The 24809-nt window shown below is 59.3% G+C and overlaps 1 protein-coding gene across 1 annotated transcript in view; it reads right to left on the bottom strand.

Annotated features, from left to right (window-relative positions):
• CRISPLD2 (cysteine rich secretory protein LCCL domain containing 2) overlaps positions 1-14946 on the bottom strand; it is a 58284-nt gene extending 43338 nt beyond the window's left edge. The window contains exons 1-2 of the mRNA XM_053906715.1: positions 14813-14946; positions 525-839 (exon numbers count right to left, since the gene is read on the bottom strand). Of these exons, the coding sequence (XP_053762690.1) occupies positions 525-764 (240 nt within the window). The 5' untranslated portion in view covers positions 765-839; positions 14813-14946. The remainder of the gene's footprint in view (positions 1-524; positions 840-14812) is intronic.
• Positions 14947-24809: the final 9863 nt, after the last annotated feature.

The raw sequence follows: 24809 nt of genomic DNA, 5'->3' as shown, positions 1-24809 counted from the left end.
TCCCCCGTCTGCCAGCCCCTCACCAACAGACACCCCATCCCTCACGGACTCGGCCCCCCGCTGCTGCTCTGACAGAGCAGGGTGGCCCGAGACCGGCCGGGGACCAAGCTGCGGCGTGACACCAGTGACCAGGGCCCCGGGGTGAGCACCTGTGGCCCGCACTTTACGTGACGTCATCACGCCGTCCCAGAGCCGTGAGAGGAGGGACTCTCGAAGTGGAGGCCGAGGCTCCCACTGGCTGGGGACACATCACGGCCACACGCAAGGAGGCAGTGGAGCTGGGACTGGGCTCACCAAAGCCCAGCCCTTAGACGGCCTCGAGGACGGGCCAGCGGGGAGCCACGGGCGGGACCCAGGCCGGGCTGCTTCACGGGGAACTCACGAGCGCTGTCTGGGTGCGAAGGATGGAGGCGGGGGGTGGGGGGGGAGCTCTCTCGCCAGGAGACCCCGAGCCTGTCCCCGCCCCCGCCCTCGGGACAAGAGCAGGTGCAGCCCAGGCCCCCCCGCGGGAGTGCGGCGCTTACCATGTACTCCATGTTGGAGGCCGGGGGGTGCACCTGGCCCCGCAGCTTGTTGTGAAGCATGAGGATCTCCTCCTTGTCCGACCTGGGAATGGCCCTCCGGACCCGGGAGTGGGGCTTGTCCTGCTGGTATTTACCGAGCAGCTCCTTCAAGTGGGTGACGTTGGGCAGGAGGAAGCCCTGGGCCCCGCAGACCAGCAGCAGCAGCCCCAAGGGCACGACGCCGTTCAGGACGCAGCTCATGGCGCCAGGCAGGCCGCGGGCACCGGGGCGACGAGGCGGGCTGGGCTCCCGAGGCGGTGCTGGGGCGCGAGAGCTCTGAAGGGAAGCGGAGGGCGACAGGGACATCAGTCAGTATGAGACCGGCGACAGCGCGGGCTCGAACGGGGCAGAGAGCGGGACGGCCATCGCTCGCCCCACCCTGCAGACGTGAAAACCGAGGCTCGCGGAGGCTCAGTAGCCAAGGATCCCCGCCCCCCCACAGACCGTGATCCTCGTCCTGGCTTGTCGTCGGGTCCGAGAGGACAAGGCAGGGCTGGAGGGTGTGTGTTCGCTCACCGGGCAGAGTCGGTCAGTGACCGGGACCTTTACTGGGCATCTATCTCTGCGCCAGACCCCGGGACGCAAAGATGGAGAGGACCCTGTGCGTCGCCTCAGGGAGCTCCCACTCGGGCTGGGGACAGAGGCGAGGAAACCCACAGTCGCCCCCGGCGGGGCGGACAGCATGAGGGACGCCGACCCGCCCCGGGCCCCGAGAGGCTCCGCCCTTGCCTCAAACCTCCTCTGGTCTCCCCCGACATGAGCAGTAACCAGTTCTCACCCATCGGGTTGGCTGGGTCTGCCAGGGGCACGACGCAGGGGGCAGGGAGGGACGGGAGGCACAGCCTGGAACCCAGGAGCCATGGGAACGGGGCAGTTCCCACTCTGACCCTGGAAACTCTCCAGGGTCCTGACCGAGCCTTGCTGCAGACAGAAATAGCCGCCATCCGGCAGGGAGGCCCGGCTCTCTCTGGATCTTTCCCTCCCGGGGAGTTCCCTCTGGGGCAGAGCCCCGGAGACCGGATGGCACGTCAGTCCAGTAACGTAGACCCCCGGGGTCCCGACCTCTCTCCCGGGTTAGTGGCGTCACCATATATGAACATTTCCCAGCTGCAGAAGGCCGGCTGACAGAGATGCCAAGATGCTGACCCTGAACTGCCATCGAAGACGGAGTGAGAGCAGAGACTGACGTCACAGAGGGCCCACCGAGCATCACGACCGCACAGGGTCTGTGCGCCCCAGCAGCTCGAGGGCCAGGGCGCCCCCGCAGGCGCGAGGCGTGAATCTCTCGTATGAATCAACCGTGACTCGCCCGAAGCCCCGGGTAGGGTCAAATCACCCGGGGGCCCCACTCAAATGACTCCCGCACGGGGACAGGTAAACACACCGTGGGGCACTGGGCCCCAGGATCACACAGCAGGGCAAAAGGAACGACCCAGGGCCGTGTGAGCGTCAGCATAAACAAATCCCAAATATGACGTTGGGTTAGATAAGTAAGTTGTAGCGGGGCGCCTGGGTGGCTCAGTCGGTGGAGCGTCCGACTTTGGCTCAGGTCAGGATCTCACGGTTCATGACCTCAACCCCTGCATCAGGCTCTGCGCTGACAGCTCGCAGCCCGGAGCCCGCTTCGCATTCGGTGTCTCCCTCTCTCTCTGCCCCTCCCCTGCTGACACTCTATCTCTCAAAAATAAATACACGTTAAAGAAAAAGAAAAAAAAAAAAAAGAATGGGGCCTCCTGTGCCCAGAGCTCATAGGCTGGTCCTTCTCTGCCTGGCCCCCATGAGAATCCGTGCCCGGGAGACGCAGACTTGCCCCAGGTTGGGCCACTCACAGCACCTCGTGGGCAGCATGCCCAGGGCACTGTTGGTTCTGAAGGTGTTTGGGCCTTGCCGGAGCTCGGGGGGCCTGGGGGGCCTGGGGGTCCCCACTGGGGAGGGGCAAGGCCCGGGTCCTGATGCTCCAGCAAAGCCTGTGCTGCAGGGGAACCACAGGGACAGCAGGGCTGTGGCGCTGTCCCCAGACCCACAGGCTGAGGCCCCCAGCACCTCAGAGTGTGGCTGTGCTTGGAGGCAGGGCTTTAAAGAGGTCGTGAAGTTAAGACGAGGTCACTAGGCGGACCCTGACCCAATCTGACTGCTGTCATCGTAAGAGAAGGAATGAGGAAGCAGACAGCCACGGAGAGAGGCCTCGGGAGAAACCCGCCCGGCCCACACCGGGGCCTCGGACCCCGAGCCTCCAGAACGCGAGAACTGTTGTCGGAGCCGCTGGCCGGTGAGGCCTGGTCACGGCCGCTGTGGCAACCTCGCACGTGTGCACCAGGCAATAAATGGATGAAGGGGATTCCGTTCCTGATTTCCCGCCGGCCGCTGCACGGAAGGAGGCAAGGGGGGCACGGTAAATCAGGAGGCCGAGCCCCACTTCCCGGGGCCCGTGCGCGGCCTCCGGCCTCCGCGGCCCCAACAGCTCAAATCACAACGGGAGGGCCGCGACGCTTCTGCCCCTCTCCCACCCACAATCAAAAAATTAAACCGGTTTTTCAAACGAGACACATGCGCTGTCCAAGGCTGCTTGCGGCTTCCCGGTGACAGGCGCGCTCCCCGACCGACCCAGGAGGCTGACGCTGATGAGACCTACCCCTCGACGACTCGTCTTACCCACCCGATGAGCCAGGGGTTTGGGCTCTACTGCGCCCATTTCACAGGGGAGGAGACTGAGGCCTCTGCGGTTTCAGGAAGTACCCAAAGTCATACAACAGGGGAGCAGACACCGTGGGCTTGGGACACAGCCCTTCCCTTGCCCTGCCCTGCCTCCCCCCGAGGGTGGGCTTCCTGGAGGAGTTTCCGGCCCCACCCTGCCAGGGACAGGCCCCGTGACAGCCCAGCCTCAACTCACAACCCTCTTTCCACTGGCCTCTGGGTCTGACGGTGGTTCCTGGCCATGAGAAGGCGCCCATGTGTCACCCCCCAGGGGACTAAAACCTTTACATCACGGTGACCCTTCACCAAAATGCACCTCCATCACCAGCTCTGGTGGCCAGCCAAGCCCCATCTGCCAATGTGCCCTTGATGGCCCCGTGCCAAGCTGACCTCCGACCCCCTGGCACGGACAGATGCTCTCTGATCCGGACCCCTGATTCTCCTGGGGTTGCTAAGGGCAAACCTTGTTTCTAGAAAAGTTCTGCTCCATTCTGTCATCCCTGGCCTGTTCCCACGGCTTGAGCCACGCGTTGGGGACGGCTGCCCAGCCCAGCAGAAGCACCCTCCGGAAGCTACGGCTCTCCCTTGCCGCAGTCACAGAACCAAGCCCGTGAGGGTACAAGTAAGAGTGGCACCGAGGTCTCACGAGAACATACCGGATGTCAGGCCAGCGGGGAGGTGGGGAGGGAGACGGACGGCAAGACCCCAGCCTGGCAGAGGGAAGTCGCAGGGATCAAATTCCCACAACACTGCCCGGAGCTCTTAAATGCATCTGGAGTCCGTCAGGGAGGTGGCGGTTTCCCACCCCCCTTTACAGCAAGCAAAACCGAGTCCGGGAGACCCTGCCGGGTGTCTGTGAGGCAGCCAGTTAGGGAGGGAGCCAAGCCGTGACAACCAGCTTTCTGAAAGCTTGGGGGAACTTCCTTTTTTTTCCCTTAATGTTTTTATTTATTTTTGAGAGAGACAGAGGGCGAGTGGGGGAGGAGCAGAGAGAGAGAGGGAGACACAGAATCCGAAGCGGGCTCCAGGCTCAGAGCCGTCAGCCCAGAGCCCCACTTGGGGCTCGAACTCGCGAACCGCGAGATCGTGACCAGAGCTGAAGTCAGAAGCGGCCCGCCCCGCCTGGCCCAGGCCCAACACACGGCTGCGGCCGCGGTAGGGGCCCTGAAACCCACACGCCACCCCGCCAGGGCTCTGTGCACCTGTCGGGGATCAGCAGACCCTTGTGTTCCCGACCCAGCAACGGGGTGCCCTCACGGTCACCTCCCGGGCAAGGCCGCCCCCCCCAAACCCGCCTCTCGGGAGCCAGTGAGAGAAAGAGGGCTTGCTCCGGATTCCGTGCGTCACCCTCGGGCGCTGCCTCCGCCGTGTTTGGGAAAGCCTGCCAGGAAGATGAATCTCCGCGCTGGGCTTGTCAGCAGTCAGCCGCGAGAGGCGCCAAGCTCTTCCCTCCTGCACATGCTGTTCCCACAACTCATCCCAAGGCCCCGACCTGCCCCCCCCCCCCCCGCCCCGCCTGGCCCAGGCCAGGCACATTCACGTCTGCCCTTTCGGTAAAGACTCAGCTGAGGGGTCACTGCTGAATCACACACCCCGGGACCCGTCGGGCTCATTCGCCGCTGAGCCGCCGACATCAGACAGGTCGGAGCTCCATAAATATTTGTGGAGTGAATGTGTGGGTCTCCTCCTCCCGACGAGATCAGAAGAGCCGTATAAGGACTCCGCGTGGCGCTGGCTTCTCGGTCGTCCCCCGCAGCCCGGGCATGTAGCTTCTCGGGGCCCCAGAGGCCACGTCCACGGGGCAGAGGGGAACGACGGGGCTTGTCTGACACTGGCGAGTCAGCGGTGAGCAAGCCGGACAGGTCTGCGGACGTGCTGACGCGCCAGGAGGCTTCCAGAAGGCGGCGGCCTCTCACCTGAGTGCTCGCTGATGAGCAGGGCTTCACCCCCCTGGCCTGGTTGGGGCCATGGGACGAGCCGTGTGCTGAGCAACGAACGAGACAACGAACCTGAGCGCCTCGTACCCGTTCCCTATCATCATGACGACGATGATGCTCAATGTGCCACAGAGCATCGCTTGGGGAAGTTTCTAGAAGGATGGGATTAATAATGGGGAATGGAGTAAGACTGTTCTCTCTTCGTGACTTCACTGCACTATTTCAAAGCCCCGCCTCTGCCTTGATGCGCGAAACCTGATTTTGGAAAACTGCATTACATATGTGATGCTTGTGGGGGTCAAAAACTCTCCCCCGAGTTTGAAACACGCTTTACTCAGTACGTGCCTTGAGCCGTGGCCACTTTCTCCCGGCTTTCTGGGTAAGCAGGTTCCAAGCCATCACGAGCCAGGTCTGGGGCCTGGCTGGCTCAGTCGGTAGAGCCCGCGACCCTTGATCCTGGGGTCATGAGTTCGGGCCCCGGGCTGGGTGTGGAGCCTACTTTAAACTTTTAAAAATTAAAATGAGCCCAGCCTGGGGCATTAATGTTGACTATCTGGCCGGGAACTGCCTGTACATAGGTACACGGTCATTCCCATTGACAACGACCCAGTCACGTTGCCCGGAGTGCCACGAAGCTCCACCCCCTTCCAGGGCCCAGCCTTCGCTGAGTTAAGAAGCGGCGGGAGCCCTAGACCTCATCACCCCGTGTGGTCGTGTTGTGCCTGCTCGTACCATTTGCCTCTCCAGCTGGACCGTGTGCTTCTTGAGGGCTGGAACCAGCGTGTGTGGATAAATGTCTAACAACCAACATTCAAAAAAAAAAAAAAAAAAAAAATCAGGGGCGCCTGGGGGCTCCGTCGGTTGAGCGTCCGACTTCGGCTCAGGTCATGATCTCGCGGCCTGTGGGTTCAAGCCCCGCGTCGGGCTCTGTGCTGACGGCTCGGAGCCTGGATCCCGCTTCGAATTCTCTGTCTCCCTCCCTCTCTGCCCCTCCCCCATTCATGCTCTGTCCCTCCCCCCCCCTCAAAAATAAACATCAAAAAACATTTTCTTAGAATTCACCCTGATAAGTAGTGTTTGCCAGTTCCCTTGGTATAAACATTCCCACTGTGGCCAATTTCAAGCAGCCCGTGTGAGGTCACTGAACATGGGATTTCTGGAAAGTCTCAAGCTAGCACAGCATCACGTGGTCTTTCCATCAAAGAGACGGGACAGATACCAAGAACCTCACGGGCAGAGGGAACAGGGATGTGCAGTAAAGATTAGCCTCGTTTCAATAGGACTCATTTAACTGTAAGTTTACGTAATTTGATGTTTGACGATGGCTGTGTTTAACTGGCTCACGACCTTTCTGGAAATTTAACAAAACGTCACGAGCCGGTTCCAGCACGATGCCGGCTGGCGCTGAGCCTCGTTCCCCCTCACACCCCAGCAGGTCTTAACTGTCCCACCAACAGTTATCCCAAGTACCGCAGCCAACAGCTGGGGGGCGCGCACGGGGCGGCGCAGGGTGGCGGGTCCCCCACTCCCCGTACTCCCCAGGCCGATGGGATCACCGCGGTCGTCGGCCCCGTCTGATGTGCGAGGGGCCGGAGGCTCCAACACGAGCAACTTGCTTCGCAGTCAACACAGAACGTCCGTGGCGCCCTGGTCTCTGGCCCACCCTGGCCGTGGGGGCGGCTCTCCCGCCCGGCAGGGCACCTCTAGCCTCCGGCCCCGTGCCAGCCGGACTCACTCAGTGACATACCGGCCCAACGGGACAGCAGCTAACCCGACAGGCCCGGGGGCCCCCAGGCTCTGCTCTTTCTCAGAAGCACAAAGAACTCAAAATGTGACTAAGGCCAAGGGCAGGTCCCAGTCATACCCACAAACCACCCAAAATTCTAGGAATGGAGCGGTGGCTGGGAGTGGGGAGGAGGGATGCCCCGGTGTGTCTGGGGCAAATCCCAGAACTGGCCAGAACCTCCAGGGAAGAGCGTCTGGGTGAGTACCAGACACCCCGGGCCGTGGAGGGGGGAAAGCGGGGGGGGGGGGGGGGTCTCGTCCTCTGCAGGATCCAGTCAGTTTTTCTTAAACTCTTCTCCACAGGATCAGGGCTGGACACAGCGGGAGCAGGCCCGTGCCGTCCCCTGCAGCCGCCCTGCCCCCAGCCCTGGGCTGTCCACAACCCAGGGGCCAACAGGATCCTACAAGAAACCCCATTCCATCTTTTTAACACTATGCCGAGAACACACAAAATCCTGGGCAAAGAGAGGACTCATTTTGCAAAAAGGAACTAAAAATCAGTTGTGTTCAATGTCAACCAAGAGCCATTTTAAAGCGAGTAGACAATAAAATGCTATATTCTCAAAATCCCCTGTCCTTGACTCCTGGGGCCCCTCGTCTGCCTTCTTGTACACACGCGAATATTTAGCAAAGCCTCAGATAAACGGCAGGGAACCTCCGGCCCCCAAGGACAAGCAGGCAAGGACCGTCCGAGGGCAGCGTGGAAAAGCGTGGACGTGGGGTGAGACCCGGGTTCGAATGGTGACTCCACCCTGCAGAGCCCCGTGCTGCCCAAAAGGTCCCTCAACCTCTGAGTCTCGATTCCTCGGGGGACAATGAGGCCCTGAATTTCTCCCAGGGAGAGAGGATAGAGGGTAAGAACAGGAGAAAAATAGTGGCTCCGGGGTATCTGACCGTGTCTTTCCTTTCTCCTCCCGGGTGAATTCAGGCATCTCAGATCATTTCTGCTGCAGGCTACGGGGCACCTGCCCAGCCTCCTGCCCGACATACACGATTCACTGCTGTCGGGTGACATCTGTGAGGGCGAGTCACAGCCCCCGGCTCTGGACCAAGCTCAAAGACACCGGGCACGAGAATCTTACAGCAGCAGGCTGTGGAATCTCCCCACTGCCCTGCGGATGAAAGGCCCAGGGCAGGCCCTCAGGTGGCCACAGAGTCCTTGGGATAGTCGAGGCACACAAGGCAGTCTGCCCTCGAGAACCAGAGGAGACATCACAACAGACAGATAAGAAAGGCGTGAGGACACAGCTTGGAAAATGGGGATGGTAACGTTCGGCACAGGAGGGGACGGGGCCACTCTGGCTGCGGTGGACGACAAGGTCCCGCTGAACTCTCAAGACAAGGGAACGCCACACAGCAGGGACCACAGGGACAAAGCCTCAGCGACGGTCACCGTCTCGGCATGACCGAGGACAGGCACAAAGCCCGAGGAGCTGGGGGGAAACGGGGGTCGCGGAGCGGTGCTGTTCACGTCAAGTTCAAAACCAGGCAAGACCAACCTAAGGCATCAGAAGTCCGGAAACGGTGGCCCCTGGGGGCGGGGTCGTGGGAGGGGCCTGGGGCTGGTCAGGCTGTGCCCTGGGGCGGGCGGCGAGCCCAAGCACTCTGGGAAAAGTCTCCCCCACCCAGCACAGCCCACGAAGGGGTGTGCATTCCTCTCTGCTATGTGAAACTTTAAGGAAACTTTTTTTTTTTTTAAGTTTGAAATCGCTCTGGCTTCTGTTTGAAGAATGGATCAAGGGAAGCCTGAGAGGCAGCTGCCCCCGGGGCAGGGCGGGGTGGGGGGGTGGGGGGGAGGTCGCAGGGCAGGGGCCGCTCCAGGGCCTGGCCTCTGACAGCCCTTCAGAGTGGAGCCCGGATGAAACCCGGCGGCCGGCCGGGGCCTCCCACTTGGACCAGACACAGACTCTCACAGACAGGGCGCAGTTCATCCCAAGTCTGAGAGGGCACTTTGTCCAGCGACGCCAAAGCTGAAAATACCTTCGGTGCCAGTGACGCCCGAGCCTTGAAGGTTCCCGGGAATAAACAGGGTTTTCAGCGGCCAGGCGCTTCCCCCCAGGAGAACAGACGGGCTGTGTCGGAGCCGGTCTGGGGGCGGGAAGGGCAGCGGCTGATACACACACATGCAGACACGTTTTCAGTGCCGTCCAGGGAACGGCTCATTGTTTCAGAGGGGGCGTGTGGGGCTCACACCCAGCCGTGCTTCGAAAGCTCCGGGGCACACAGGGCCCCACATGTGCCCTGAAGGAAGGTGCCAGAAGCTCCGGCCCCAGAGCAATGAGTGCCACCAAGCCGAGCCTTCTTCCGGAAGAAAAGCTAGGAGTCTGCCGAGAACTTGCCAAGGGGGCCTCTGGACCCTGCAGGGAGGTGGCCGCACTGGCCCCCAAGGGCTCTTCCTCCCGTCTGGCCCTGTGAGCTCCCTCCGGTCGCACCGGGCCCCGAAACAGAAGCTTCCACGCAGCTCCACCCCACCCACCCCCACTAGCCGGCCATCCCCACCCGGCCTCTGTGCTGGCGCCCCAGAGCCAGGCTTCACCCGCTTTCTAGGGCGGGAGGTCCCGCGTTCAGGCCTGCACCAGAGAGCACCGTTAAGACACAGATTGCTGGCCCCACGCCCCCCAGCCGCTGACGCAGGAAGCCCGGGGTGGGGCCTGAGAATCTGCATTTCTAACAAGTTCCCAGGGACGGCTGCTCCCCCGCCTTGGAGGGGGACCCCACTTTGACAGCCGCTGCCCCAGACTGTAACGGTCTCCAATCCCGTGCCCCACCCTAAACGAATTCAGCATTCCCCAAACTCCAATCCTCGGCAAACCCCGTTCCCCAGCTCTGCCCACCTTCCCACCGGCTACCCGCGCTGGGCCGTATCTTGTATTTTTCCTCGAGATGGCCCGCATGGAGGGTTCGCAGAAATGTACCAGTAAAAGGGAATTTTCGATCGCCACCATCTCCAAAGAACACGATCAATTCTGCCTTGACTGGAGGGGAGGAGTAAAACGTAATCAGAACAAAATAAGGTCCTCCCAGCTGGGCATGAACGCCAGCCCCAAGCGTTGATGCCCGGGGTGCTCTGTCTTTGCCGTAAAGGGGAGCAGGGTGCTGGGCAGACGTTAGGGGCAGACAGCATCACCCACATTCGCCCTGACTGCAAAGGACAGCTCCTGGATGGGCGGCCTTGGCTGCTGGGTCTGTGCACAGGCTGAGTCACCTCGAGGACCAGAAGGGACGGCACCCCCCACTTTGGGGAACACTGTCCATTTCACAGTGATCTGCTCCGAACTGCACGCCCTGCAGCCTGTGGCAGGAAGTCCAAACTCAGTACAGCTCAGGCCGCCTGCAGGGAGACACCGGGCCACCCGGCCTGATGCTTAGATTCTCAAGCCACACCAGACCTCTCACCATTTTCCCTAGGTGCCTGGCCTTCCCCATCCCCAGGCCTTTCCACAGACACACGGTCCCTCTGCCGGGGGTGCTATCACTTTTCCCTGTGTCTGTTCCAGAAGGATCTCTCTGATCAAGTCAGTCCCAGCAGATGCCAGCAAGGTCCCAATCCCAGAGAGATCAGAGAAGGCTCTTTCCAGTCCAGGAGAACTTCAGAGCAGGCTCAATGCTTCTAGGACCACCTGACTACAAACAGAATGGAAAGGTCTAGGGGCGCCTGGGGGGCTCAGTCGGTAGAGCGTCCGACTTGGGCTCAGGTCACGATCTCACAGCTCGTGAGTTCCAGCCCGGCATCGGGCTCTGTGCTCACAGCTCAGAGCCTGGAGCCTGCTTCCGATTCTGTGTCTCCCTCTCTCTCTGCCCCTAACCCACTCGCATTCTGTCTCTGTCTCTCTCAAAAATAAATAAACATTTAAAAAAAAAAAAAAAAAGGAACTGGAAAGCTCTGTTCTTTTTTCCTTCTGGGATACCGCCTCTCTGCACTCACAACGGGACGCGGTCCAGAAATCTGGATTGAAAATGTGGGATTTCATCATTTATAATATTTTTTAAGTGATGGTCCAGAGGTTGCATGATGTGCATTAGGAATTTCTTTTTCCCCCGGATCCCGTGGTTTTGTCTAAGCTGACACAGCACCCGAGACAATCCGAGAAGAGAAATCTCCTTGGGGCTGAACCACAAGAAACCGTCTGTCCTTGCAGCCTTGACAAGGGGTGCCTGCCCACAAACACCCACAGTTGCACAGGCTGGGGCACAAAGTCTCAGACAGGATTCTCTGCCAGTTGCTGCTGTGACCCCGGGTGGAATGTCAACACGTCCCCCCCAAACACCCAGACGCCAGATTCCCCTGTGTCCACCGTGGAGGGCGCTGATCTATTCTGGAACGACACGACCTATGTCGACGCTTCTTCAAGAAGGAAGCCAAGAAGGGAGAATGGGTAAATGAAACGTGGTCCATCCACGCAGTGGAATATTACTCAGCCACTAAGAGGAATGGAGCCTGACACACACCGTGAGATGGACGAGCTTTGAAAGCATCACGCTAAGTGCATGAAGCCAGTCACGAAACGCCACACGTTAAATCGTTCTGTTTACAGGAGATGTCCAGAATAAGCAGATCCGTAGACACAAAGTACATTGGTGGCTGCCAGGGGCACGGGAGCAGAAAATGGAGAGAAGCTGCTAATGGTGGCTATGGGGTCGCCTTCAGGGCTGATGACAACGTTCTGGGAGTGGACAGAGGTGGGGGCTGCAGAAGGTCGTGAATGTGCTGAACGTGCTAGACTGTATACTTTAAAACGGTTAAAATGGGGGGGGGGGGGGCGCCTGGGTGGCTCAGTCGGTTAAGCATCCGACTTCAGCTCAGGTCATGATCTCGCCATTCCCGAGTTCAAGCCCCGCGTCGGGCTCTGTGCTGACGGCTCGGAGCCTGGAGCCCGCTTCCGATTCTGTGTCTCCCTCTCTCTCTCTGCCCCTCCCCCACTCACGCTCTGTCTCTCTCTCTCTCTCTCAAAAATAAATAAACGTTTTTAAAAAATTTTAGGGGTGCTTAGGTGGCTCGGTCGGTTAAGCGTCCGACTTCAGCTCAGGTCATGATCTCATAGCTCATGGGTTCGAGCCCCGCGTCGGGCTTTTTGCTGACAGCTCAGAGCCGCGAGCCTGCTTTGGATTCTGTGTCTCCCTCTCTCTCTCTGCCCCTCCCCTGCTTGTGCTCTGTCTCTCTGCCTCTCAAAAAAAGAAAGAAAAACAAAAAGGTTACGGCTAGTCCTACCAACAACCACCCAGATCTGTCCTACCCTGCCTGTTCCAGAACAGAGCGTGCTTCATTTAGGACTTTATGAGAGGCTTGGAATCCCCGTCCCCTGAAGGTCTGACCATCTACTCAACGCCGTTAACGGAAGGTAAAATGAAATGGGGCCTGTGTTGTATTTTCCTTGCTTGACAAGCCATCAGCCCCGTTGAGTGATGCTGGGCTTGCACATCTGGGACTGATCAAAGACCAGTGAGTTGACAAAAAATAAAAAATAAAAAGCTTCCTAGGTCTGGAGCAAGCAGACGCAGAGGCACCTCCCATACGTAGCAAATTACACTGGTGACAGAGAAAAGAAATGTTCCAGCTCCCACAGGCCGAAGAGGTCAGCATTTGAGGGTCCTGCCTCCGGGAGACGGTTTTCAAACGCAGCCTACAAAAGGCCAGAGACCCAACGAGGGGTCTTTGAGGGAGGGGCGGAGTGTGGGACTTGAGCCAAGGCTCCAGGCCCTCTGCTACCAAGTCCAGAGAGGGGGCTCTGGGAGCCAGCACGGATCTGGGTCTCAGAGCAGGGCTCTCCGCACGTCGACACCGGTACCCGTCAGCAGAGTGGAGCCCGAGCCCTGGGTCAGGACGGCCCCTCTCCAGGCCCACCCTTAACCCGGGCAGGGATCCCGACCCCACACGGCATGAGAGGCCCTGACCAGCCGCAGCAAGCAGGCTAGCCACTGGATGAACACCTTCCTCCAGGATCTGGAGGGGGGCCCAGCCGGGGGGGGGGGGGGGGGGAGGGGAGGAGGGGGGCCAGCTGTCCCCTGCCCTGGCTGCGTCATGTCGTATACATGCCTTAATCATCCGAGACTCAGTCTCCTTCTTGTAAAAAGGAAGACAGTGCCCACCTCATAAAGAAGGCAGTGAGATCATCCATGTAAAACCCCGGGCACATCTGGCTCATTCTAAGTTTCGGTACCAGCTGCTGGTATTCTTATAAATGTCATCATTGCTGTTCCACTTCTACATCTTGAGAGACTCCGTTAAAAAAAATAAAAAATCAAAATCGACTTCTTTCTCCTCCCAGGGCGCGTGTCGCTGGGAACTTGGGGCTTGGGCTTAACTCTGCCGACAGTTTTCACCTGGAACCCTCTCGGACAATACGACATCTTGGGTCAGGTCCAGAGGGAGAGTTAGAGGCTGGGCAGAGAACTGTCTTCAAGGAGGCAGGACCCAGCAGTTAAGAGCACAGCGTCTGCAACCAACCAACCAGCCAGCCAGCCAGCCAAGGGTCCTGATGCACAACCTTTACCTCTCCGAGCCTTGGTTTACTCATCTGTGAAATGGGGACCAAGAGGCCTCCTGCCCAGGTGTGTGCCAGGGGTGAAAATGCAGGGAGGTGGCATGGCCTGCCACCTGCCACACCCGTGTGGAAGCAGCCAGATCAGAGGCAGAAACAGAAAATCAGGTGCACAAAATACCAAGAGTCTTAGGAGGCCTCTCGGTCTATCTGGAGAAGGCGTGTCCCTCACCGCGTGCTGCTGGACCCTCGGCTCTCAACCTGGCCAATTGTGACCCTAGAAGACCCCACTGGGGTAAGGCAGGGTCACGTCATTCTGCCAGAACACGGCACCCAAGTGCTCAAGGTGGAAGTCCACAAACCCACTTTGCAGGACAAGCTGGGCATTTGCACAGGCTCCCAGGCGCTTCTCTCGTCCGGAGCAGTAACTCACCTTTTGCCCAAAAGACGTCCAGCTCAAGTTAGACTTCAGTGGGTGGGCACCAGCTAAGCCTTTTCTGGCTTGTCCACCAGCCGAGCCCTGGGCAAGGGAGGCTCTGACTGTCCCTCTGGGGGTCTCCCCAGGACCGCAGAGCCGAGCCCTCAGCGCTCAGGTCAGGAGCCTCTTCCCCCAGCAGGAGTGTATGCAGATGCCCACTCTGGCCAAGAGACACCCGCATGTGTTCCCAAACCCGCAGGCACTCTGACGCGCCCCGCGCCTGGACACCTCCATCTGGAGCTTTGGAGGCAGGGAGAGCTGGGCTCCATCCAGCCCTGGCTGGAGCTGGACAAACCCACTTCCCCTGTGACCCTCGGTGTCCTCATCTGAAATACGGGAAGAGAAAGGCTACCTGGCAGGTTTGTTGCAAATAAAACCGTAAAGGGGCGTGGCCCTGTAAACCGGGGCAGAACGCACAGGCGGGTGGATGACCGTGGCCATCCACGTGTGGGTCGACACATTCAACCCCCTGCAGCATCCACGCCATCAGCTTTGCGTTTACTGACGCCCACACTGCACACAGGAACGCAACAGATGCTGGCGAACTGCGTAAGGGAGGCAAGACTAAATACCCGGGGGGGTCCCGGAGCACGAATATGCGGTCAGACCGTCAGACCGGCTTTGAGTCCCGACTCCGACTCCCTCGCCTCCTGGCTGCGAGGTCTGGGGCAAACGTCTTGTCCTCGCTGAGCCTCAGTTTCTCCACCTGCGAAAGGCCACTCGGCCGGCCGAGCCCGGTTCCGAGCCGCAGGCAGCACAGTGCCTGCGCAGAGTGAGCCCCAAGAGACGGCGTCTGCCCTGGGCCCCCTTCACCTCCTCGGAGATGGCGGGAGCGGATCGCAGCTTGGAGAGGAGAGGAAGCGAAGTCACACTTACCTCCGCAGGGCTCCCCAATCACCGGCGTCTCCCGTGTCGTGCAGCGGCAGCAGCGCGGACACGGCGGGCACGGTGGGCGCGGCGGGCTGGTCGCAGAGGCCGCGCACCGGGGGCAGCGGAGGGATGTAGTGGACGCGGAGACCCCGCGCGCCGCCTCTTGTAGGCTCCTCGCGCCACGCCCCCCCGGCGGCCAGCGGCGCTGATAGGGCCGTGGAGCCGAGGCCCCGCCCCGGCCCCGCCCCGGCCCCGCCCGTCCCTCCCGGAGAGAGCCGCAGGCGCCGATCCCGGCGGGCGGGGTGGGGGGGCCGGAGCAGGCGACCAGAGATCTTGGCCGGAGGAGGACAGGACGCGGACGCGCGCAGTTTCTTCACTGCGACCATGAAAGTACCGTTTCCACTGAGCGCTTACTATGCGCCCGGCGAGGCGCCAAGCACTTTCCACCAGGAGTTTGCAAACTTACCAAATCCCATCTCCCTGTGGTTCAAGTGGAAAATGGGAACAGGGAAGTGACCTCCCGGGTTTGCAGCAAATAAAACCGGGAAGGGTGTGGGCTCCGTAAACTGTGGCACAGAATACACATTTGCTGAATTTACTCCCATCCTCCACACGGTGGTAGAAAACTCCACTCATCACACGCACAGACACACACACGCACACACACGTACACAAGCACATTCCCAGTGTGCAGATAAAGAAAGGAAGGAAGCCTCAAGAGATGGTCCCGGATGGGGGCAGTTAAGCGATGGTCCAGACTGGGCACTTGACCTTCACGATCCCAGAACACGTTCACAGGAATCCAGCGGTGTGGTGGAAATGGTCCCGTTTCACAGATCAGACAGCTGAGGCCTGGAGAGAAGAGAGTGCCCGGAGTCCCGCTGCCGGCCAGCAAGCAGTAGGCTTGGTCTAGCTACATTATGCCCGCAGGCATTTAGCGTCCTTAACCGGTGCAGGTAACTACCTTGTCAATTTAGAGCCAGGAGAGACTGCCTTTGAAACACAAAAATCTAAGGCCCTGGCCAGCAGGTGAAGAAACCAAGGCTAGAGGGGCTAAGGGACTAGAGGAGGGGGTGGACCGACTGTGTGCGGACCAGGGCAGGAAGACCCTGTCCTCGTGGCGCCCGTCCCTGCACGAAGACCGCCAGGAGTCCAGCAGTCTGCACCAGCCCCTGTGCTCTGAAGCACCAGCAGGGCGGACAGGCCCCTCTGGGATCTCCCGCGTCGGGGGCACCCGGAAAGGTCAGAGCATATGGGGGTACAATGATGGAGAGCGAGTGGGGCAGGGACGAGGGAAGGCCCTTCGATGACTGGCAGGGCATGTGAGGCACAGATTCAGAAATCCGCAACGCTTGCCCAGGGTTTTGGTGCAGCTCAAAAGCAAATAAAGAGCGGCACAGGCCTCCTGTTACCTTCGTTTGTTTCCTTCACTTTTCTCACTTTTGCAGCATCATGCCAGCCCAGCGTTCACCTGATACTGACTAAGCAAGCACCTACTGTGTGCCAGGTTCTGTTCCAAACACCGTGGGGTACTCAGTGGTGCGCAGACAGGTCCAGAACATGTGCCCCGTTTGACAAAGGACAAACTCCAAGCAGAAGAGATGCTTCTCAGGCACCGGGCCTCCCGCGACCCCCAACAACTCTCCGAGGCTGGTGTCGCTGTCGTCAGGAAAGGCACAGAGGCCATACTGCTCCCGAGGGGAGGAACTGGGGTTTGGACTCATGCTGTCGTCCCCTCAGCCGTCACTTCTGCCATACTCTCAGTCGAATCACAGAGCTTGCCGAGGGTCAAGGAGACAGGACGTCGGTCACACGTCTCAACAGCCGGAGATCAAAGCGTTTGCGGACGAGATACGTGACAACACACGGCCTGGCCCCGAGCAGACCCTCAACAGAAGAGAATCCATTCTTCTTAGGGGGCTAAGCTAAGTGGTCCAGTGGCATGGGCACCATATTTCCACCTCCATGGATGAGTGTCAATCCTGACCCCACCAGGCGCAGCTGTGTGTCTTTGCTGAACCCACTGGAACTCTCTGGGCGACAGCTGCCTCCCAGGGGACAGACTGAGTCCGTAACTCGCTGGTTGGTGCGAGTCTGGAACCGGTCAGGCTGGGTCCCGATCCCAATGCCTCTACTTTCAAGCTGCTGGCCTGTGCTCAGGTCCCCGTCTGTAAAATGGGGGTGATGACGATGGCATCCTTCTCCCTGTGGGCTGCCTTTAAAACGTTAAATCGTTTCAAGGTATAAATTAATTAAGGGAAAATAATTAGAACCGGGTCTGGCCCGTAGCAGGAAGTAGTTAATATCGTTGCTATTAGAGCCAACCAAGTAAAACAAGAGACAGAGAATTGTGATTTTGGTGAACAGTTTTCCATCATTGTGCAATCTTAGAATCTAATTTCCACAAAGTAATATGCGAATTTGAATCAGATGATGTGTCATGGGGAATGTGGGTTCCTGAGAGGCCCTGAATGGGAAAGGGCCAAGATGTACCCGAGCCCTCGTGGGAAGGGACTGGCCACTTCTCTCCTTGGAACTGCCAGCCAAGGATCCTTTTTGCTAGCCCGGCAGGAGTCAGGTCATGGAGCATTTGAGACAGAGGAACGTCTTTCTGGTTATAATGGAGCACAGCCGGAAGAGGGAGCATGTATGCAAGCCTGTCCCGAAATCCAGAAGGTCCCTCCCCCGGCCCACTTGCTCTCAGAGCCCAGGTGGGCTGCCCAGAGGGCCAGACACACAAGTGTGGAACGGTGGGTCGCACCAGATGGTCCCGAAGGTCCCACCATTCGGAGCAAAGACCAGGTCTTTCCTTCCTATCTCGACGTGGTTGCCACAGGGCTGGTGGGTTCTGGACTCACACCAACATCTTCTGCACCAGCTGTTTTCATCAGAAGCTCTTGGGCTGGACATCAAGAGCCCAGGGGACTTCCAGCTTCTGGTCTGTTCCTGCCACACCCGTTGAGCAGCTGCAGAATCGAGCCTCACTGCGCCTCAACTGGCATGAAAGGCCACTGACGACTTGAGACGAGGAGACGTGGAGGGGGTGCCATTTTGCGATGGGCATGGCTTTGAAAGAGGAACCAGAGGGTCATGAGCGACGGTGGTGACAATCGTGTGGCCCTCCGCGACCTCAGGGGGATGGGTTTGCTTGGCGTGCTAACGGAGGACAAGTTGCTGTTGGCAGGCAACTCTTTGGGGGCCGTGCAGGCCCTGCCGGTGGGGAGACCTGGGGCAAGGTCCTGACGGAGTGAGGTTGTAACGGAAACGCGCACAAGTCAGCGGAGGCAGAGAAGGGGATTCTGGAAGGGTGGCAGCTTGGCGTGGAACCCAAGGACAGCCACGACCCTCAAAGAACCAGTGTCGGTCCTGGAAGGCGACGATGCCTCGTGTGCATTTCTCACAGCCCCGATTTGGGGGCCCTTCCGCCCTCCCTCTGCGGCCAGGCCTCCTCCACCTCCTGTGGACGTGACCATCACACCAGCACGGCCACACCCCCCTACTTCCACGGACGGGTCAGGCTGGGCCCAGGCACCTCCCAGTCGTGAATCCCGGAGACAGAATCTAACTGGCCCTGTTTGGGAGCGGACGTCCACTCTGGGCAATTGAGTGACACCCAGGCAACACGACCACGACGGCAGGCACCACGGGCTGGGGGGACGGGCCCGATGGCCAGACTGGTGGGGGTGGCCCCCGAGGAGTCTTCGCATCCTTCCGAAAGGGGGGGCCCCACTTTGTAGTTTCACGAGGCCCCCTGCTCATCCTGCTTTGACGTTAATCGTGGTCAGCCCACGCCAGCGTCCGAGACATGCCTGGGTTCCCGCCACCATCGGGGTTTCTGCGCCCTCCCTCTCCGATCTCCGGGCATCAGGACCAGAGGACACCACGACCATGACTGGAAACTCTTCAGGAAACCCGGCTCTTTTGGCGAAGGCTGCCACGGTGATTGCTTTCTCCCTGGGTCACGATCAGGCTTTTCCAGGGAGGCTTGGCCCGGAGTGTCACGCCCAGGGTGTGGTGTTTCCGGAAGATTCTAAACCTTTCTGTCAGCCTGGGAGGAAGCCAAGCCTCCGGATGCTGCTCATCTCCCGGGTCCCCCAGGGCCTGTGCTGGGTTCTTCTGTGAGCTGGGCCCCTGAGGGCAGCACCACGCCCCCTGCTGGGGAGGGGCCCTCACACACCTCCTCACGGCCCGAGCTTCCAGATGCCCCGTGGGGCCCTGAATCCAAGCTCCATCACGCCTGCCTTGACGTCTCTGTCCCCCCGTCTCCTCACCTGTAGACCGGGAATGAGCTAGTAATGGTTGAGAATCCACAGTATCGACCCTTCTATCTTCATTCTCCAAGTTGTCCACACTCCCGTTCCTATAAACGCTGTCCCTGCCAAGCGTGACCCCCCTCACCACCCCACCCCAGAAAACAGTCAAATACGTCAGTCTGTGGTCAACGTTTGAAAAGCAGGGTGCGTGAGTACATCTGGTGACAGATGACCACGGACGGGGGCAGGGGCGGGGGGGGACTGTAAGCGCCAGAATCTGTCCTCGCCCAGAACCCCGCGTCTGAAACCCAGGTGTCGGCAGGACCGTATTCCCTCTGGAGCCTGAAGGCGGGGGATCCCTGCCTCCTCCGGTTTCTGTTCTGTTCGGATCTTGTCTTCTTCGAGGGACACCAGCCACGTACGATCAGAGCCACGGCAACTCTGATGGCATCTCACCTTATGGCACCTGCCAAGATCCTTCTTCCAAATACGGCCACGTTCTGAGGTTCCGGGTAGACGGGAGTTTGGGAAGGACCCTCCTCCCTCGACTCTGGACTACATGACCAAGAATGTGGGAGAAGCGATGCTTGCCCCTCGCGGAAGCCCCCCACCACTGCTGTCAGGAAGCCCAAGCCGCCCTGGGGGGGAGGAACCAACAGCGGGCGGCAGGCCGGGACCCGCAGACGTGCCAAGTCCTAGCAGGTGCTTCGACCCGGGGACAAGCGTAAAAACGACCTCGTCCTGGGGGCAGGTATTCGGGATCACGGTCCTCAGTTCCGTAACAGGGGTCTGGCGCTCATCAGGTCTTGCTTTCAACCCAGGCGGAAGATGAAAATGTCCCTTCAGAAGAGAACTGCCCGTGTAAGTCATTAGAGATCGTTATGACGATGGCTCCCAGGGAACCCTGCATCCCCGTGTCCTGTCCCTTGCGTGACCCTGCCCCTTGGTACATCAAGAGGTGGAGAGGACTTCTCCTGCGCGTGGGCTGGCCACGTGATTCACGTTGGCCAACAGGCCGTGGTGAAATGAGGGGTACCCGTTCCAAGCTTGGGACCGAAGGGCTGTGCAGCCTCTGCTCTCGCGCTCTCAGACCAGGGACAGCTGTGGAGGAGCACAGTCCAGCTTCCTGGAGGTTGAGCGGCCACATGGAGGCAGACCAGGGCGCTGAGCTGTCAGCCAGCACCCACCGCCCGGCATTCGAACAAGTGACCTTGGCCCCCCAGCCCTACTCAAGCTGCTCGCGCGAGCCCAGCGAGACCACAGAAGGACCAGACTGCCACCCGACAGAACGTGAGAATGACACGGTGCCGTTGTTTGAAGCCCCTACAGTCTGGGATGCTTTATCGCGCAGCGAACGCTAAGAGACCATGTCATGGCGTGACCACCGCTGTCAAGGAGAGATCATTCTGAAGGCCATCCATTTCCCCTCCAAACAGCCAAGGCTCCAATAAAAAATCCTGGGGAATGTTCCATGCTTCTGATATAGCATCCCCACCCCGACCCCCGCAAATTCCCATGTTGACGTCCTAGCCCCCAGGACCCGAGAAGGGCACTGTATTTGGAGACAGGTTTTTCTTTTTTAACGTTTATTCGAGAGAAAGGGAGAACAAGCGGAAGAGGGGCAGAGAGGGACAGAAAATCCCAAGCAGGCTCCACACTCAGAGGAAGGGGCTTGATCCCACAGCTTTGAGATCATGATCTGAGCTAAAATCAAGAGCTGGACGCTTAGCCAAGTGAGCCACCCACACGGCACAGGGAGATAGGTCTTTAAAAAGGTCATTAAGGAGGGGCGCCCAGCTGGCTCAGCCAGCGGACGTGCGATTCTTGATCTTGGGGTTGTGAGTTGGGGCCCCACACGGAGTGTAGATTACTTAAAAAGGAAAATCTTAGGGGCGCCTGGGTGGCTCAGTCGGTTAAGCGTCTGACTTGGGCTCGGGTCTGGATCTCATGGTTCGTGAGTTCCAGCCCCGCGTCGGGCTCTGTGCTGACAGTTCAGAGCCTGGAGCCTGCTTCTGGATCTGTGTCTCCCTCTACCTCTGCCCTCCCCTCACTTGCCCTCTGTCTCTCTCTCAAAAATAAACATTAAAAAAGATAAATAATAAAGGCTTCTTTAAAAAAGGTAATTAAGGTAAAACGAGGTCATCCTCATGACTGGTGTGAAATAAATTTCTGTTGTTGAAGCCCCCCGGCGCCCCCTTCCCCCCGCCCCTGTCTGGCATATTGTCACAGAGCCCAAGCAGAGCCATGCAAGGCTGCGGTCCCACCTCCCTGCTTCTCCACACCTTTGAGCTGGAAACTTGAACCGACCTTGACTCAACCCCTGCTTTGTCATCAGAGGACAGGGAACCAACTGTTCCTTCCCCCTGAGGGCCCAGCTGGCCTCCAGCCCCGAGCCCCCCGCCTGACGCTCAGGTGCCCACTCAGTCCTCTTGGACTAAGAGCTTACTTACAATACGGCCCTTGCAATCTGTTGTGCAGTCCACACACATACTGCAGGGCATGTGTTTTCTCCCCTCTCCCTTGAAGGACCTGAGGCCCAGAGGGGCTGCTCATCCCACATGTGTGCACAGCTGAGGCTGTGAGCCCCAGAACCTCCAACCTGCGGTCCACCCCCCACATGGGTGCTCCTCCTCACCTCCGAGGTTCTGTGGTCGGCTGAATAATGGCCCCCGAGGAGGTCCCTTCCTGCTCCCTGGCCCCCGTGAATATTAGGTCACAGGATGCCTTCTTCTGGGGCTGTTGTGACAAAGAGCCACAAAGGTGGGGCGGGGACAACAGAGCAACAGAAACTCGTGCTCTCCCAGCTCTGGAAGCCAGAAGTCCGGAATCAAGGTGTCAACGTGCTCCTTTCTCAGCTCCCGCTGGCCGTGGGCAGTTGCTGGCGTTGTCTCCTCGGGCCCCGGTCTCTGTTTGCATCTTCAGGCGGCCGTGTTCCCTGTGCGCCCTGGTCCAGACTTCCCTTCCCCTCCGAAGACGCCGATGCCTGCCTGGATCGGGGCCTATCCTGACCCACTACGACCTCGGCTTGGTCCCATTTTCACACCTCGCAGACCCTGTTTCCTAACAAGGTCACATTTGGGAGGGGGGGGGGTTGGGCTCTGTTCTGCCACACACCGTAAAAGGGACTTTGCCGATGTGATTAAGGATCTTGAAGTGACGAGATTATCCTGCACTACCCCATGGGTCCAATGTGACCAGGTGGGGAAGCAGGGGAGTCAGAGATCAGAGAGGAGGTGACCTGGTGATTGCAGCAGAGGTGGGAGCGATATGCACTGACGGCGGAGGAGGGGCCACAAGCCAAGGGACGTTGGGGGCGGGGGGGGGGGGTGCCTCTGGAAGTTAGCGAAGGCCAGGAAGCGGACTCTCCCTGGAGCCTCTGGAAGGAGCACAGCCAGCCCTGCCCACACCTTGACTTTGGCCCCGCGAGGCCCATCCTGGACTTGTGACCTGCAGAACTCGTTACAGGACACGGACACAGACCCACGATCGGCTGCGTCTGCCAACGGGCACGGGGGCTGCAGAGCTGGGCCGGGGGCCCCTGCACCGCCCGTCGGCGGGAAAGCCCCACGGAGCAGCACAGCGCAGAGCTGCTTCCAGGCGGAGGGCTGTGCAGGCTGGGCAGCTCCGGACCACACAGCACCGGCCTGGCCCAGAGTCATCCGGCTCCGAGAGGCGCCCCTTTACCAGAAGGGCCCAGGGTTTGCCCTTATGATTTTTCCAGCGATCGAGTAACACTTGCCAGATGCAAGCCCAGTCCCCCCAGTCTCAGCCTCTGCGTGGTCTGGGAGGTTCCTGTGAGCCATCCGGTGGTGGCGGGGGGGGGGGGCGCTTTGGCCCTCGTGGCCGTCACGGCACCCCCTGTGCCCTGGAATGCCTGCAGGGTCCCGGTGGGCAGCAGCCGGCCTGCCACCATCTGGGGAGCCTGGACGCGCCTGCAGGAACCCCGACTGGGCCGCAGGCAGAGAGGCCAGGGCATCCTCGGCATCTCCCCCAAGCCACCAAGCTCCACGCACCTCTCACGTGCGTGGACGGGGCAGCCGCTCGCTCAGAGGTATGTGTGTACCTTTTGTAACGGGCAGGTGGGGCGGTGCGGGGAGAGCCTCCCGCCGCTGGGTCTCCCTCAGCTCTCCCCTTCCTGAGATGCCAACGGGGGTGGAGCTTGGGGTCCTTGCGGTTTTGATGGGGGGACGGCCCACCCCCAGGTCCCCAGACCCATCTCTGAGGCACAGGAGCCAAGGTTAGTAATCTGGGGCTGTGCCGGAACAAGTCCCCGCAAACGAGGGTTGGGGGCGCTGAAGACAACAGAGGTTTCCTCTGTCCCACTTCCGGGGGCCTGAAGTCCAAACTCAAGGCGTCAGCAGAGCCACGCACCCTCCAAGGACCTAGGGGAGAACCCTCCCTGCCTCTTCCAGCTGCTGGTGGCTCCAGGTGTCCCTGTGGCCACATCACCCCCGTCTCTGCCTCCGTCCTGTTGTAGCCTTCTCTTCCTACAAGGACACTCGTCACTGCGTTCTGGGGCCCACCCAGGTGATCCAGGACGATCTTGGCCTGAGAGCTCTGCTGCTGGCCTCACATCTGCAGACGCTCTGCCCAAGCAAGGTCACATTCACCAGTTCTGGGAATTGGCGCTTGGATACATCCTCTTAGTGGCCCCACTCGACGCGCTAGCGGGCTCGCCTCCGGCGGGTGTCCCCTAGCCAGGCCGCACCGGACGCGGTGCAGAGACCACGTCTCACTCCCGCTGCCTCCTCAGCACGAGCACAGGGCCCACAGTTGAAGGGGAAGGCCTTTTAGAGGCCTCGTGAAATTACGTATTACTCATTTCAGCCAGAGGAAGGAAAGACAGAGCTAGGAGATCCCAGCAGGACGGGCCCTCTCTGGGACAGCTTAGAGGTTAAGACCGTGGGTTCTGATCACGGGACACCCCAGGCTTAAAGCCCAGCCGCTTTCTTAGGGGCCTGAGCCCCACAAAGTGGGGCTAACAACAGTGTGAACCTCAGAGTGTTGTTGGGAGAAGGAGATGAATTAATGCGGGTAAAGCTCCGGGTATGGTACCTGGCACATTGTTGGCCCCAAAATGCTCCCCCAAAATTGGTATGTCAGAGAGATGTACAGGCCACCCCAAGAACTTAACAGTGTAAGAATGGAAAACACTAGTTAAGAGAAATAGCCTTTGGCCAGGGCAGTTTTGGATCATGGAATACATCGCTCCGGAGAGACAGAGGCTTAGCATGAGGGAAGGAAGGAGAACCACAGGGAAGGAAGGGGAGAGAGGTGAGCACGTCATTGCCGTTGGCTGAGCTTCTGTGCCATTACCTAGTTTCTCCCAAATTTCCAGGACTCTCCACTTTGTTCCTTTGAGGATTCCAACCATCCACACCACAACTGTGAGCTTAAGGAATAAAATGCTTCTGCTGTTAAGTGTATTCTGTTTCCTAATGGTAACCAGGGGCAAATCCAAATATGCATTGTCATACTGACCTTTTCCTTAACCAATCATCTTGGAATTTGGTCTCATTATTTTAGGGAAAACCTCTCCTTTCTCTACATCCCCTAATGAACTTTCAACTTTGTAAATATCTGCAAGCAAATAATAAAGATAAATTGGAATCAGACAAGCCCTGCAATTAATCCAAAAGAAGAAAAATGAGAACAAAGTATCAAAGGAGATGTGAGACAAAGTGAAAACAAAGAACAAGATGGCAGGTTTGACCTCAACTATGCTAATATTTATATTAAACGTAAATGGT

This window comes from Panthera pardus, unplaced genomic scaffold (assembly GCF_024362965.1).
Source record: "Panthera pardus isolate Hobbes unplaced genomic scaffold, ASM2436296v1 HiC_scaffold_19, whole genome shotgun sequence".
In the NCBI taxonomy this organism is placed as follows: domain Eukaryota; kingdom Metazoa; phylum Chordata; class Mammalia; order Carnivora; family Felidae; genus Panthera; species Panthera pardus.
The sequence above is the reverse complement of the archived record's forward strand: the minus strand, read 5'-3'. Positions and strand labels throughout refer to the sequence as shown.